Source organism: Capra hircus, chromosome 13, assembly GCF_001704415.2.
Source record: "Capra hircus breed San Clemente chromosome 13, ASM170441v1, whole genome shotgun sequence".
Classification (NCBI taxonomy): domain Eukaryota; kingdom Metazoa; phylum Chordata; class Mammalia; order Artiodactyla; family Bovidae; genus Capra; species Capra hircus.
This window is the reverse complement of record NC_030820.1, coordinates 46,291,024-46,308,298: the sequence shown is the minus strand read 5'-3', so window position 1 is coordinate 46,308,298 and position 17,275 is coordinate 46,291,024. Positions and strand designations below refer to the sequence as shown.

Below are 17,275 nucleotides of genomic sequence, written 5' to 3'. Positions count from 1 at the left end.
GCACCTTGTGTTTAGAGGGTATATAGAATACCAATGTGTACTACTTGCAGTGGTACACTAATACATTTTTAGTTACCACAATTTTTTTAACTCTTGAAAGCCAGTCTTTATTTAAGTCTTTTATCAAAAGGCATTTGGTTAATTACTTTCTTTTATGTAAACCATCTAAAAGTCTACTGGTCATTGTTTATTTTAATGTGTGAATAATATATGCTACCATATAATGTGGTGTAGGTACAGTACTTATCAGTTTGTAGTACACTAACCAGAATTTTCAACAATTTCATTCTATATTTTTAAGTTGCAGATAGTATATCTTCAGCTGAAGGAAGGAAGTTCTTTATTTTCCATTGCTATTTATCTTGATGGTCCAAGATTCAGAGTAGCAAAAAATCCGACTCCTGTATGAATGCTGTTTACATGTTATGTACTAATTATAAGGGAATCTGCAAATAGAAATTGATTTTGTTTTGCTTTGTATTTTTAAAGGAATACAATTAAATTAATCTTTTAAAAATGTTTGAAATTTTTAGAATAATTTAGATAGAATTTCTTTATACTTATTCTCTGACACATCCTTTAAACGCTAACTATGAAAATGGAAAACAGATAATTTACAAAAGCTCATTTAAATAAGTGCTTATTTTTGTCCTTGTTAATAGGCAACAAAGTTAAGTAATATATGTTTATATTTTTGTCACTTAGTCATATTCTAGTGAAGAGGTTTATAAAGGTGACTTAAGAGGGAAAGGCCAGGAGAAAGAAAGATGGTGTTGCATGTTGCTTTAACTCTGTATCATGTTCTTTGGATGTTTTAAAGTTGCCCATGTACAACTTGCTCCTATAGGTGACTCGAAGGGGAAGAAATAGGTAACAGCTGTGTGGAAAATAAGGATAAAATAATAGTATATAATAATTAAGTTACCTTTAATATTGGTGATATTGGAATAAAATATTTTTAAAAACCTCTAAGTACAGAAATATAAAGGTATTTTCCTATGGTTGGGATTTTGAAAAAAGCTAACATTGTTTGTTTATATCAAAATTTACAGATGAATGGTGGAAATAAGATACTGTTCTTTGGATTTAATTTTTAAAATTCATTTAATCTTGACTGAACTATTTCAACTTACAGGCTGTTACTTCTTATTAATCCATGGCATCTTTCTCTAAAGCTCTAGGGACATTCTCTAGGAACCTGTGGGAATCTCCAGGTGAGGTGTTCAGAGTTTGTCTGACAAGGTTGCTGACGTGTGTCAGAGTACTCTTTGAATGACCAGCTTGTGTGTACTTATTGTATACGTGTTACATTGTGAGACTCGCAGAGGCTATTGACAGCATTGCACCCTTCTTCTCGGTATGCACAATGGACTGGGTATAAACATTCTCTCTTCTCCTTTCCTTATCAGTACAGCCCTAAGGGTGCCAAGGTTTATTTTCCTTCATGTCCAAAGGTTCGTCTATAGGTCTTAAGATAGCTAAGAATAAATCCATTTATCTGTCAGTTAGTCATTGTTGTATCAGTCTTATCTAAAGAAAATCAGAGGATGTGTGTTTGAGAGGTTTCTGGTGTTCCTTCTGCCTCGTATAAGTATGCCGTGTCTCTTTTTAGCACGGGATGCATTCATAGCATCTAGTACTTTCATAACACTAGTCACATGTAATTATTTCCCTGCGAGACTGTCAGCACCAGAAAGGAGCTGTCTAGATAACTGCCTAGCCCAGTGGTGTGGCTTCTCAGCAGTGTTAATTTCCTTGCTTGTAACCCTTGCCAAGGTAAGGTAGGAAGAGGCATTGGACCGTGACAGGAAGTCAGATCTTTTGCTTTAGAACCTAATCATCTTATTCTGTTTTCTAAGTAGGTAAATACTTCTCAAACTTTAATGTTAAGTCAAGGTACTCAGTTACAACTAAGTCTGAGCACAGAAGCGTCTTTCCATCTTTATCAAATATCTTAAGCTACTGAAGGCTTTAGTGGAGTTACTATGAAGAATGTATATGTAGTCATTAAGTTTCATCCTGTATTTGACTGGTGAGCGACTCCCTAAGATAAAAGTTGCACAGTTTCAGTCACATATTAAAAGTTTTGGGCTTTGGGGTCATGACTCTTTATGCTTTGAAGTCTGGCAATCCTAAACATTAATGTAGTTTACCTCTCGCTGTATAATATTTCAGTTCTGCTTTTTTTTTTTTATTTGAAATGTCTTTTTAAAGATATTTTAAATTTATGTTTCTCATTCATTTTTTAAAAAATAATAGCGATTTTGTTTATTTTTTGGTCACTTCACATGGCATATGGAATGTGGGTTTTTAGTTCCCCAACCAAGGATAGAAGCTGCCACTGCTGCAGAGGAAGCCCAGAGTCTTACTGGGGCTGCCAGGAAGTCCCTCTCATTCATCTTTTTTTGTTTTTGTTTTTTCTTTGCAATTTATTTATATAAGGACTTGGTTCATTTACTCTGTGGCTTCTTATAGTCTGCCTTTGCCATTGCATCCCTGTGGTGTGCCTTATCCTTTGCATCTCATGGAGGCTACTAGAGATCTTTTCAAGAAAATTGGAGATACCAAGGGAACATTTCATGTAAAGATGGGCACAATAAAGGACAGAAATGGTATGAACCTAACAAAAGCAGAAGATATTGAAAAGAGGTGGCAAGAATACACAGAAGAACTATACAAAAAAGATCTTCATGACTCAGATAACCAAGATGATGTGATCACTCATCTAGAGCCAGACATCCTGGAATGCAAAGTCAAGTGGGCCTTAGGAAGCATCACTACGAACAGCGGTAGTGGAAGTGATGAAATGCCAGTTGAGCTATTTCAAATCCTAAAAGACGATGCTGTGAAAGTGCTGGCACTTATTATGCCAGCAAATTTGGAAAACTCAGCGGTGGCCACAGGACTGGAAAAAGTCAGTTTTCATTCCAGTCCCAAAGAAAGGCAATGCCAAAGAATATTCAAACTACCGCACAATTGTACTCACCTCACACGCTAACAAAGTAATGCTCAAACTTCTCTGAGACAGCACGTGAACTGTGAAATTCCAGATGTTCAAGCTGGATTCATAAAAGCCAGAGGAACCAGAGATCAAATTGCCAGCAATCCATTGGATCATCGAAAAAGCAAGAGAGTTCCAGAAAAACATCTACTTCTGCTTTATTGACCACGCCAAAGCATTTGACTGTGTGAATCACAACAAACTAGAAAATTCTTCAAGAGATAGGAATACCAGACCACCTGACCTGCCTCCTGAGAAATCTGTATGCAGGTCAAGAAGCAATAGTCAGAACCTGACATGGAACAACAGACTAGTTCCAAATCGGGAAAGGAGTACGTCAAGGCTGTATATTGTCACTCTGCTTATTTAACTTATATGCAGAGCACATCATGTGAAATGCTGGGCTGGGTGATGCACAAGCTGGGATCAAGATTGCTGGGAGAAATATCAATAACCTCAAATATGCGGATGACACCACCCTTAAGGCAGAAAGTGAAGAAGAACTTCACTTTCTTGATGAGCCTCTTGAAGCAAGTGAAAGAGGAGAGTGAAAAAGCTGGCTTAAAACTCAACATTCAGAAGACTAAGATCATGGCATCTGGTCGCATCACTTCATGGCAAATAGATAAGGAAACAGTGGAAATAGTGAGAGACTTTATTTTGGGGGGCTTCAGAATCACTGCAGATGGTGACTGCAGCCATGAAATGAAAAGACGCTTGTTCTTTGGAAGAAAAGCTATGACCAACCTAGATAGCATATTAAAAATCAGAGACATCACTTTGCCAACAAAGGTCCCTCTAGTCAAAGCTGTGGTTTTTCTAGTAGTCATGTATGGATATGAGAGTTGGACCATAAAGAAAGCTGAGCAGCGAAGAATTGATTCTTTCAAACTGTGGTGTTGGAGAAGACTCTTGAGAGTCCCTTGGACTGCAAGGAGATCCAACCAGTCAATCCTAAAGGAAATAGCCGTGAATATTCACCGGAAGGACTGATGCTGAAGCTCCAATACCTTGGCCACTTGATGCGAAGAACTGATTCATTGGAAAAGACTCTGATGCTGGGAAAGATTGAAAGCAGGAGAAAGGGATGACAGAGCATGAGGTGGTTGGATGGCATCACTGACTTGATGGACATGAGTTTGAGCAAGCCCTGGGAGTTGGTAACAGACAGGGAAGCCTGGCGTGCTGCAGTCCATGGGGTTGCAAAGAGTCGGATACGACTGAGTGACTGAACTCAGCTGAGTAGTGAATCCTAGCAGCGTGAGACTTCTTCATAGGTGGTAATGTATTTCATTTGGCAAGGTTAGTACTAAGCCTGTTGTACAGTGGGTAGATTCAGTAATTCATTAAGGATTGTGAAATAGTGATAATCTATCAAATAGTTTATCTTTCTTTTTCAACTGAAACACTTCAGTAAGAACATAAGCTTCCTACTATGTAGGGTGTGGTTACCATGTGGTATGGCTCACATCGAAAGGGAAGAACAACTGATTCTTTTAACTAGTGGTTTTCAAAATAACATCCTCCAGTGGCAACCAAGTAGTTCTTCCTGGTGTATTTCAGCCCGTTTCTGTTATAATCCCTATTGATGTTTAACTTCCCTTCTTTGACCAGTTGGAGCCTCTTCATGTTGTCTTGTGAAGTTCCTCTCTGCTTTCTGATACGACAGGTTTTTTTCGGGCTCATGTAGGATACACCTTGCCCCAAGCCTGGATCCACTGATTTCTCCAGGGGACGCTGGTTTCTTGCAGTTAGAAATTGTGTCTCAAGAGCATTTTCTGGCCCTCAGTGTGCTTGTTGCTACCAGGTTGGTCTCTCTATCTAGGCCTTTAAGTGGACCAGTTAGGAAATACATATAGTTGTAATGAATTCATACTGATATTTTCCCCTTGAATTTATGGCTACTGGTTTTTACTGAACTATCCAAAATCTTTCCCTTCTTTCTAACACAGTAAAAGTCATGATTCTTAAGGACACTGTGGGTGGTGCATTTTAGATGTCATATAATTAACTCAGTCGTTCCATCCAACTATGTCCCAAGCTGTTTGAGAATACCGTCACTGGTGCTGGAACTGTCAGCACATCTCATGGAAACCAGACAAGCTGTTTTACCCTCTCTGAACAATTGTACTGCTTCTAAACTGTCATAGAATGTACCAATTACATATCATACTTGGTACTTAGAGCTGGCATTTAGTCTTACTTCTCCAAGTGTTTGTTTCATGCTTACCACTGATATCTGAAGTTCATTCTCTAGTAGTCTTTAAAGAGAAATTTTTCACTTCCCCACTCTGCAGTTTTATTGAGATACAATTGGCATTGATCCATGTTGTTACAAAATGATGGAATTGCCTTCTTTTTATGACTGAATAATATTCCATTGTACGTGTATACCATGTTTTATTGATCCATTTGTCTCTTGATGGACCCTTAGGTTGTTCCCGTGTCTTGGTTGTTGTAAATAACACTGCTGAGAACACGAGGGTACAGAAATCTTAAGATAGTGATTTCATTTTCTTCTGATAAGTACTCAGGAGTGGGATTGCTGGATCACATGGTAATTTGTTTTTAATTTTTTTAGGAAGCTTGTTACTGTTTTTCATGGTGGCAGCACCATCTAGTAGATTCATAATCAAGAATTCCTAGGGTCAGAGTTTTGAGTTCTTGCATGTTAATAACAGTTGGTCTGCAGCCTTTTTACTTGAAAGTGAATCTGGCTGGATATAAAATCTTTAGCTTTTTTCTTCTTTCTTTGAAGTTCTTATATATGGCTTAAGGCATCGTTGTCAGCAAATCAGATGACAACTTGATTTTCTTTCTGCTGTGACTGTCCTTTTGCATAGATTCACAAAGAATTTTTATCTTTGAAGTCTATTAATTTGACTGTGTCGGTGTTGGTCATTCTGGGTTGTTTTGTTGGGTATACAGTGTCCCTTTAAAAATGTATTTTGAATATTGCAAATTTTAATTCAAAAATTGTACAACTGACCCTTGAACAGCCTGGATTGGACTGTATAGGTTCGCTTCTCCCATGTGCCATAGGGCTGCATGCTTCAGGGTTGCCTGACTCCAGGTGTGGAGCTGCACACAGAGGGCTGACTGTAAACAGGGACGCAGATCTTTGACTGAACTGGCTGTGGCGGGCTCTGACCCCTATAGGTTCAAGGGTCAATTGTGTATATATATCATTGGTGGACTTTTAGTATCTTATTTACTTGTTGTTTTGGGGGGCTTTTCCTTATACTCTGTTGGTTTCTTTTCCTGTCTTCTATATTTGTAATTTTCAGCTTGGGCAGTTGTGAATAAAGCTGCTATATAGTTGTTTTTTTTTTTTCATATTTTCTTTCTTTATGACTTACTCTTATTACATTTTTTGCTACATACTGACTCGTGTGCCTTCTAGTTTGGACTTCTTCTGAAGTGAATTTTTTCATTTACTTCTCATGTTTACATCATTTCTGAGTTTTCTAATTCTGACATATCTTTCCTGTATCTTATTACTTTTCTTAATGTCTTTTCATGTGCTTAAATAGTAGTTATAGTCTCATCTGTGTTGTGGGCACGTGTCTTGGGCATGCTTCCACTTTAGGGATGTTCTGCTCCTTTAGCCATAGTCCTGTCATGTGAAATCACTTTTCCTGAACTTGTGTCAAGGGAAGGTGGTTGCAAACAGTTTTTGGAGGTATGGCTCTAAAGCATCTTCTGTCATTTTTATCAAGTGCTAAAAATAATGCTTCACATTTACCATGATCTCCTGCTTCTGTACCTTTTGCCAGAACCACAATTTCTTTTGTGCCCATTGTCCTTAGGTTGGAGATCTTGTATGACCAGACTTCAGTAGGGTTTGATACTTTTATTGCTAGCAGTTTCTCTACACTGTAGAGTTCTGTACCAAAAGGGAGCTTTGGCTGATTAATTGTGAGTGTTCACAGGTTTCTCTGCGCTAGCCCCATAAGAACTTTACCATGAGCTCGTGAATTACCATCAGTTACCTGCAAATGGAGGTGTGTAAACCCTGTCCAATGTGAACTGCTGTTCTCGATTTGGCCCACTTTGCTCTCCAGTGACTGCTTGTTAGCTGCTTTATCCTCCTGTTCTCAGTGCTGTGTCATGTCCCTCTGCCTCCTCCTGCACAGAGGGAGGTGTCAGTTGGTCAGAGTTGGTATGTGTCAGTACCAACTGCAGTTGCAGCTTTTGGAGGCTTGTCCAGAGCTACTGGACTTTGGGATTCATGAGAATTCTCGTCACTTGTTTATATTTTCCAAAGGTTGGGTGTCAACTTGTTTTTTGCTAATGCTTCTTGTGACTTTGTTGAGGAGGTTGGGAGACATTAAAACCATGTTACTTCTTGCCATCTTCCCAGCTCACAGCATCGAGTCATTTTTCTAAAAAGAAAAATAATTGCTAAAGGCACTGGGTATTTTCTGAAGTCCTAAAGCAGAGCTGAAAGCAATAAAAATTCCTTCTAGCAGAGGCAGATTCAAGAAGCAGTTTTCATTTTTGTATATGACACTAGAATGTACAGAATCTACAGCAGTATCATCTTCAAAATATCATTAAAATATTACATTCGTGTTGAAATTTGAAAAGAAATTTTGTGAGTAGAAGTTTCAGATCCTCAAAGTTAATTGAACAAATAGGGACTAATAACAACTTCTATAACAAAGTAGGATTTTTTTATGTTGCAGATGTTTCTTCTTGTCATCTGATGATGTCTAACTTCAGGGTTCATGGCAGTAGCCTTTTGTTAGTGGTCGGTACACCTCCCTTGGAAAGCGTCCTGAGTCTTTTTAATACTACCTTTTACTTTCTTTTTTTCTAATTGCTAGTTTTCTATTCAGATAAGTAGAAAAGGTACTCTAAATTACAGAGCCACTGTTGAAATTTATGTGCTTCCCTGATAGCTCAGTTGGTAAAGAATCTGCCTGCAATACAGGAGACCCTGGTTTGATTCCTGGGTTGGAAAGATTCGCTGGAGAAGGGATAGGCTACCCACGCCACTATTCTTGGGCCTCCCTTGTGGCTCAGCTGGTAAAGAATCTACCTGCAAGACCTGGGTTCAATCCCTGGGCTGGGAAGATCCCCTGGAGAAAGGAAGGGCTACCCACTCCAGTAATCTGGCCTGAAGAATTCCATGCACTGTATAGACCATGGGGTCGCAAAAAGCCAGGCACAACTGAGTGACTTTTACTTTCACTTTTCACTTTATTGAATATTTCAAGTATTTAAAAAATATCACTAAGAGAAACTTCTTTGAAAATTTCTGTTATTTGGGGATGGAAGTTTTGTGTTTCTTTGTTTTAATTTAAAAAAAAATTTTGGTTGCACTGGATCTTTGCTCCTTTGAGGGCTTTTCAGTAGTTGTGGAGAGCAGAGGCTACTCTCTGTGGTACCTGGCCTTCTTGCTGCAGTATCTTCTCTTGTTGTAAAACATGGACTCTAGAGCTTACAGGCTTCAGTACCTGTGGTTCCTGGGCTCTATAGCGCAGGCTCAGTAGTTGTGGCATGCAGGCTTAGTTGCTTGATGGCATGTGGGATCTTTCTGGATGAGGAATTGAACCTGTGTCTCTTCCATTAGCAGGTAGATTCTTTACCACTGAACCACAAGGGAGTCCTGGGGATGGAAAGTAGTTTTACAGAATGAATCAAATCTGAAATCAAAATACATGTATAGGGTGAAGTTTGATTGTTTAATAGTTAACTTGTGCCTCTGATTTAAAAGCTCATGTTTATAAATATGATTTAATAATGGTATAAACTTCCATACGTGTTCTTACTTGAAAAGTAAATAAGCACAAATAAATTTTGGCCTCTCCACAAAAACACTTTATGTTTTTAGAAGGTGAAAGATGTTTTGTGATGTTTAATCATAAGATGAAGACAAATGAGTTGTTTATCTTAAAAAAGAATTACATGAGTCAGTTTAGATGAACATAAGCATAGGCAAGAGTAGCTATAATGCTAAATTATAAGTAGTACATATGAATTCATCAGTTTTATGAAATTTGGCTAGGTGTCGTGAAATTAAAGCTGTGAAATATTTGATTGCAGTACTTATATAAAACAATTGTTTATAAAATATTTTTGTGTTTGTACTACTCATGATGTTTTTAGCCCTTGTTTTACAGTTTTTAAATAAATAAGCAAAGAGATAAAGAAGCATATGACACCAAAACCAGTAACAGAAATGAAATTTAAACTTTGAATCTCTAAGATTTCCAATATGATTCATAATCATTGCCTTGTTATTTTTTTAAATGTCTCCTATATTTTAATATCCAATAAAAATAAGTTACATGTCATTTTTTCCTCTTTAATCCAAATTATTCATATCTAATTTGGATGATTATAATACAACGTTAGACTTTCATAAGTATTCTAAGTAATAGTTATAAAGACATATTTTTGAAAGAAGTATGGGTTTTATTATAGTCTCTGCCAGTATTATTGTCTAACATTATTGGTATCATTGGGAGAAATCAAGTTAGTTTTTGTTGTCTTGGAAAAAGCAGTTGAAATTTCGTTTCCTTTCTGTCTTGAGCAACTTTGATTTTGTGTTTCTAGAGGTGACCACATTTGTGACTAACATGATTATTAGACTGACATTGGATTGGTTGACTTAGTCCCATTCAAGTTAATGTTTCAGGTTAGGGCGTCAATTAATTACGTGTATTGCTTACTTTAGGGTCAAACCCCAATTAGAAAATGTGACCTCTGACCTCTTGTGACATGTTTGGCATTGAAATTTGAGTTCTCCTGGAGTTCTTCTTGTCACTACAGACAGACATAAATCCAGACTGTAAGTCTTCTTCATGTGTAGATTGCCTTTGAAGTTGCAGCTAGGTACCCATTATTTATTATTTACTATAGTTCAGTTTTATGAAACCCATGATTTCTAGAAACTATTTGTCTTATCCCTGTCAATTTCTATTCCCTCAGTAGACTTATTGTAGGATAGGAAAGTGGCCATTGCTGAAGTTATGATAAAGTTAATTTTAAAAAACTTAACAGTTAATGTTATGTTGTATATGTACTCCCAAGAATTCTTCAGTCTTGTAACTGCATTCTCATTTCAATCTGTGTTGATTTACTCTTTCTTACATACCGTCTTGTGGTAGCAGGTTGACAGGTACAGTTTACCACTGTTACCGTTGTTACTTTATATAACAGCCTTACAGAAGAGTTGCTGGTTCTGAAGAGCCATGGCCACAGTCCCACGGTGAGTCTTGTCCAGCGTGCCACATTCTTGGGGCGTGCACTTTGGCTGGGATTGCTGTCCACTTGCTTTCATATGTTTTGTGTTTCTCTGTGGTTCTATGATGGAATCATACAGGCCAGGCACAGAAAAGTACCATTAAAGAGTAAAAGAATATGGGGAGGGAGGTGGTGGGGGTTGGGATGGGGGGACACATGTATACTTGTGGCTGATTCATGTAAATGTATGGCAAAACCACCTCAATACTATAAAGTAATTAGCCTCTAATTAAAAAATAATAAAAGAGTAGTACCAAATAATGGAAAAGGTATCCAAGACAGAATGCACCTCTGTCCCATGTGAGTGGAATGTTTAATTAATAGTATGACAGGCCTTTCCTGGGAGAGATTGAAGGCAAAAGGAGAAGGGGACGGCAGAGGATGAGATGGTTAGATAGCATCATTGACTCAATGGACATGAATTCTGAGCAAACTCCAGGAGATAGTTAAGGGCAGGGGAGCCTGGCCTGTTGTAGTCCATGGGGTCAAAAAAGAGTTGGACACAACTTAGGGACTGAACAACAATGACAGGCCTTAATTGAAGGGGGAGGAGGTAGTGCTGGGTCACTGAGAGAGAATCTAGAAGGCCTTAGGAAGATATGGGATTAATTGAGCCTTGCAAGTTGAGTGGGACTTGGTGAGGCAGAGAGGGGAGTCGAAACAGAGGGACTGTAGAGTCTTAGGGAATGAAAAGTCCAAAAAGCCAAACTAGGAAGACCTCTAATGCCAGCACTGAGATTTTTGTCCTGTGGCTAGAGGGGATGAGAAATGTGTTTGGAGTACCCTAGACTGGGTAGATTGAATGGTCCTGTAAAATGTCTGTCTTCTTTACCTGGCCTGGTTTTTAACCTGTATAATTTCCTGCCTGTGCAGTGGCAGCTGGTTCCTAATTGGGTTTCTGGCCTCCTCCTGGTCTTGCTGGTCTGTTTCTTCTTTCCATCGCTGGTGTCAGAGATGTTTTTCAAAAACACCATCTTATCAGATGTTCCACAATTGAAAGTCTTCTGTTGCCCATGCTTTCCCAGTCCTTGTGCAGGGTATCAGTACCTGACCTTCCTCATCTGCATCACCTCCCACTGCTTCCCGCTTAGATCAGCCTGTATTCCTGGGCTCTGGAGGATCTGTTATGTTCTGTGCTCTCCCGGATTAGACTTCTGGTTCAAGGTGGTAGAGTAGAAGGACGTGCACTCATCTCCTCCTGCGAGAGCACCAAAATCACAACTAGCTGTTGAACAACCGTCAACAGGAGGACACTGGAACCTGGATGCTTCCCAGCCTGGGCACCTGACAAAGGGACTGGGAATCCCAATCTGACCTTGAAGCCCAGCAGGATGTGATTACAAGACTTCCACAGGACTGGGGGTAACAGAGACTCCAGACTTGGAGGGCAAAAAAAAGACCTATGTGCACCAAGACTCATGAGGAAAGGAGCAGTGAATCTACGGAAACTGAACCAAAACTGGTAGTGTTGGAGGGTCTCCTGTGGAGGTGTGGGTCTGCAGGGGCTGACTGCAGGACTGGGGAACTGGCAGCAGCTGTCTAGGAAGGTCCCCTTTGGTATAAACATTCCTAACTTGACCATGCAGCCTGTAGGGCTGGGTTGCCTCAGACCAAAAAACTACCCAGAAGGGAGTGCAGCACCACCTATCAGCAGATAATTGGATTAAAGCTTTATGAGCAAGGCCCTGCCTACCAGTTCAGTTCAATCACTCAGTTGTATCCGACGCTTTGTGACCCCGTGGACTGCAGCACACCAGGCTTCCCTGTCAATCTCAAACTCATGTCCATTGAGTTGGTGATGCCATCCAACCATCTCATCCTCTGTCGTCCCCTTCTCCTCCCACCTTCAATCTTTTCCAGCATCATGGTCTTTTCCAAAGAGTTAGTTCTTCCCATCAGGTGGCCAAAGTATTGGAGTTTCAGCATCAGTCCTTCCAATGAATATTCAGGGCTGATTTCCCTTAGGATTGACTGGTTTGATCTCCTTGCAGTCCAAGGGAATCTCAAGAGTCTTCTCCAACACCATAGTTCAAAAGCATCAATTCTTCAGCATTCAGCTTTCTTTATAGCCCACCAGAGCAAGACCCATTTTTTCCCGTCACCAGGGATTTTTTCCCATCACCCATTTTTTCCCATCAGGAAACTTACACAAGCCTCTTAGCCTCCTCCATCAGTGGACAGACAGAAGAAGCAAGAACCACAATCCCACAGCAACTAAAAACCAAATTACAGAAAGTTAATCATCGTGAAAGAGCAGACAGTTAGGTCCCAGATGAAGGGACAAAATAAAACCCCAGAAAAACAACTAAATGAGATGGAGATAGGCAACCTTCCAGAAAAAGAATTCAGAATAATGATAGTGAAGATGATCCAGGATCTCTGGAAAAGAATGGAGGCAGAGGTTGAGAAGATGCAAGAAGTGTTTACCAAAGACCTATAAGAACTAAAGAACAAACAAGCAGATGAATAATATACTGGAATGAATTCATAAGAGGATAACTGAGGTAGAAGAAGGGATAAATGACCTGAGGCCAGAATGGTGGGAATCACTGCTGCAGGACAGAATATAGAAAAAAGAATGAAAAGAGATGAAGACAGTCTAAGAGACCTCTGGGACAGCATTAAACACAGGAACATTTGCATTATAGGGGTCCCAGAAGGAGAAGAGAGAGAAAGGACCTGAGAAAATATTTGAAGAGATAATAGCGGAAAACTTCCCTAACATGGGAAGGAAGTAATCAACCAAGTCCAGGAAGCAGAGTCCCAGAAAGAACAAAGCCAAGGGGGAACACACTGAGACACATGGAAATCAAGCTGACAGAAATTAAAGGCAGAGATAAAATAGTAAAAGCAACAAAGGAAAAGCGACACATAACGCGCTGAAGGAACGCCCGTCAGGCTGTCAGGTGATTTCTCCACAGAAACTCTACAAGCCCGAAGGGAATGGCATGACATATTTCAAGTGATGAAAGGGAAAAACCTACAGCCAAGAATACTCTACGCAGCAAGACTCTCCTTCAGATTTGATAGAGAACTGAAAAACTTTTCAGACCAGCAGAAGGTAAAAGAATTCGGCAGCACCAAAACAGGTTTTCAACAAATGCTAAAGGTACTTCTCTAGGCAGAAAACAAGATAAGGAAAAACCCTACCTATAGAAAATAAACCCAAAACAATTAAGAAAATGGTCATAGTATCATACATATCAATAATTACCTTAAATGGATTAAATGCACCAACCAAAAGACGAAGACTGGCTAAACAGATGAAAACATGTGCACATATGCAGTTCCACTGACCACATCAGTCTGCTTGACCTCATAAATTATACATAATTATTTCATATTGTTAGGTTAATCATGTTCCCATTATGGTTTGCAATTAAAATTATCTTTTATTTTTGTCTATTCATTGTGAAAATTGATAAACATCTTTTACTGTTGTGATTATGTAACTATTATTAATTTAATACCATAGTATCGTGATTTGTCAGCAGAAAAATTATAGAAATCTCTATCACCGAAACTACCATTTAATAGAAAAACCTGTAATCACTTTTAAAAATCCAGGTGCATATCAGAATTATCTTGGAATTTTTTGAAAAATACGAATGCTCAGGTACTGCTTTTATTTTTGCCAGAGCTCCAGATATGTCTTATGAACAGCCATATTTAAAAACAGCTGGACTATTTGAGGATCTTTTACTTTTATCCAGTTTGTTTCACTTTTTCTATTTCATATTCAGTGCGTCCATTTCATTTAGTTTATGTTTTCCAATTTCTCCATCTCTTTTTTTCTAATGTTCTTTCCTAAGCCTTTATCAGTGTAGTAGAGCTTTTGTATACATATGTATAAAAAATATGCATAATAGATATATTTTAGAAAACATATGAATTTTTGCCTAACTAGAAATGTATGACATTTTGATTCCACTTCTATTCATAGTATGAATTTTAAATATATTTGTGTAGGATACGATTAATACAAATTAGTTATATATAAATTTATTTAAATTATTAATGACACCATTCAAGATGCTCCTCTTCTCATTTTTTCTGCACTTGATAAAATATTTTCAGAGTAATGTTAATATATCTCACTATGATTATATATTTTTTCTTTTCCCTTCTATTTCTCCTGAATTTTGCTTTTCTTTTTATCTTTGTTTCTTTGTTAAGGTGCCTGATGGTTTATGATGTCTCTCTTCTTTGTGAATGGTACCTTTTATCATTAAAAATAATCATCTTTGTTTCATATTTTAAAAAAGACCTTGTTAAGGATGTAGAAAAAGTTATAATTATTCAGTTTTTCAAAGTTCGTCAGGAAAAATTATATTACTAACAATTGTAATGGTATTTACTCTCCTGTAATCTAAATTACATCTTTTTGGGTGTTAGTTTTAAAAGGTCTTGTAGGTTTTCATAGAACCGTTCAACTTCAGCTTCTTCAGCGTTACTGGTTGGGGCATATGCTTGGATTACCGAGATAATTGAATGGTTTGCTTTGGAAACGAACAGAGATCATTCTGTCGTTTTTGAGATTGCATCCAAGTACTGCATTTCACACTCTTTTGTTGACTATGATGGCTATTCCATTTCTTCTAAGGGATTCCTGCCCACAGTAGTAGATAAAATGGTCATCTGAGTTAAATTCACCCATTCCAGTCCATCTTAGTTTGCTGATTCCTAGAATGTCGACGTTCACTCTTGCCATCTCCTGTTTGACCACTTCCAATTTGCCTTGATTCATGGACCTAACATTTGAGTTTCCTATGCAATATTGCTCTTTACAGCATCGGACCTTGCTTCTATCACTAGTCACATCCACAACTGGGTATTGTTTTTGCTTTGGCTCCATCCCTTCATTCTTTCTGGAGTTATTTCTCCACTGATCTCCAGTAGCATATTGGGCACTTATCGACCTGGGGAGTTCCCCTTTCAGTATCCTATCATTTTGCCTTTTCATACTGTTCATGGGGTTCTCAAGGCAAGAATACTAAAGTGGTTTGCCATTCTGCCAGAATAGCATATTCTAGGTAGATATGCTAGATAGCATATTAAACCTAGACAGCATATTAAAAAGCAGAGACATTACTTTGCCAACAAAGGTCCATCTAGTCAGGGCTATGGTTTTTCCAGTGGTCATGTATGGATGTGAGAGTTGGACTATAAAGAAAGCTGAGTGCCAAACAATTGATGCTTTTGAACTGTGGTGTTGGAGAAGACTCTTGAGAGTCCTTGGACTGCAAGGAGATCCAACCAGTCCATCCTAAAGGAGATCAGTCCTGAGTGTTCAATAGAAGGACTGATGCTGAAGCTGAAGCTGAAACTCCAATACTTTGGCCACCTCATGGGAAGAGTTGACTCATTGGAAAAGACCCTGATGCTGGGAGGGATTGGGGGCGGGAGGAGAAGGGGACGACTGAGGATGAGATGGCTTGATGGCATCACCAACTCGATGGACATGAGTTTGAGTAAACTCCGGGAGTTGTTGATGGACAGGGAGGCCTGGCGTGCTATGATTCATGGGGTTGCAAAGAGACATGACTAAGTGACTGAACTGAACTGAATCTAAATTACAGCAATGGTTTTCATGGATCTTTGCCAACTGACGTTAAAATCATCATGGATAAGTAAAGGACAGAAGAGCTGAGGTGAGTTTGGAAAGAAAGAAAGGAACCTGCCCCAAACTGGCAAGTTCATGCAGGAGAAAGGAGCAGTCATACATTTGGAGGGGTGGTAAATGGTGGCTACTTTTTTTATATAGTCTTCAGCCAGTAGGTACATGAACAAAATCAAAAGGGAGTACTGTTGAAAAAGAAAGTACTCCTCACACCCCTTTTGGGTGAACCCTTGTTCTCAGAAGTAACCTCTTTTGACAGTTCTTGGAATATACCCCTAAAACTCTTATACAGAGATAATCATTTAATGTTTTTGAGAAATTGTGCCTATACCATGATTTCTTTTCAAAGATCCATTCTCTTAGCAACTTTCAAATATGCCGTATAGTATCGTTAACCATAGTCACCATGATATCCACTATATCTCCATGAGCTAATTATCTAATAACTGAAAGTTTGTACCCTTTGACCGTTGTCACGCATCTTGCCCACTCCCTCCCCGCCCTCCATGGCTGGCAGTCACCAGTCTGTTCTCTGTAGCTAATGAGTATTTTTTTGGTTTGTTTCGTATATCAGTGAGGTCATATGGTATTTGTCTTTCCCTGTCTGACTTATTTCATGTAGCATAATGCCTTCAAGATCCGTCTATGTTGTCACAAAAGGCAAGGGTTTTTTATGGCTGTGTAATATTCTAGTATATATATCTGTATCTCACATTTTCTTTATTCATCTGTCCATGAGCAGTTAGGTTGTTTCCGTATCTTGTCTATTGTAAATATCTGGGCTGTTGTACATACTGCTTCAGGGAACATGGAGGTGCAGATGTGTTTTCATTTTCTTCAGATAAATACCCAGAAATAGATCATATGGTAGTTCTATTATAAATTTTTTGAGGAACCTCCGTGTTCTTTTCCATAGTGGCTAAGCCAGTTTATATTCCCGCTGACACTGTACACATGCTCCTTTTTCTCTGCATCGGCACTAACACTTGCTGTCTCTGGTCTTTTTGCTGACGCCCATTCTGGCGTGTGTGAAGCGACGTTTCGTTGTGAGTTTTGGTTTGTATCTCCCTGATGATTAGTGAGCTTGAGCATCTTTTCATGTGCCTGTTGACTGTGTGTATGTCTTCTTTGAAGAGTGTCTATTCAGGTCCTCTGCCGGGTTTCTGGTTGGGTTGATTATTTCTGTTGGTGTTTTTATATATCAAAAGCTATTTGTGCCTCTACTGCGTCATTTGCCACCCTTAGCTGGTAGGCGGCAGAGCTAATGCATCAGCCTGTGGACCACTCCGCCTTGTCTCCTCCTGCCCTCGTTTGTTATGGCATTGGGGCTGTTGCTCCCATGTCACTTCCTTTTTATCTCTCAGTTAACTGCATTGGCAGAGAAAATAGAAAATAACTCT

At 38.9% G+C, this 17,275-nt stretch overlaps 1 protein-coding gene across 9 annotated transcripts in view; it reads left to right on the top strand.

The window, feature by feature from the left end:
• Positions 1 to 17,275, top strand: part of ZMYND11 (zinc finger MYND-type containing 11) — a 74,122-nt gene that overhangs the window by 14,854 nt on the left and 41,993 nt on the right. The window contains exon 1 of one of the 9 annotated variants that reach the window (XM_018057360.1): positions 10,189 to 10,220. The exons of the other annotated variants lie outside the window; for them this stretch is intronic. Coding sequence (XP_017912849.1) covers positions 10,204 to 10,220 — 17 coding nt within the window. The 5' untranslated portion in view covers positions 10,189 to 10,203. Of the gene's footprint in view, positions 1 to 10,188; positions 10,221 to 17,275 lie in introns of those variants that run through there. 9 annotated transcript variants of the gene reach the window in all.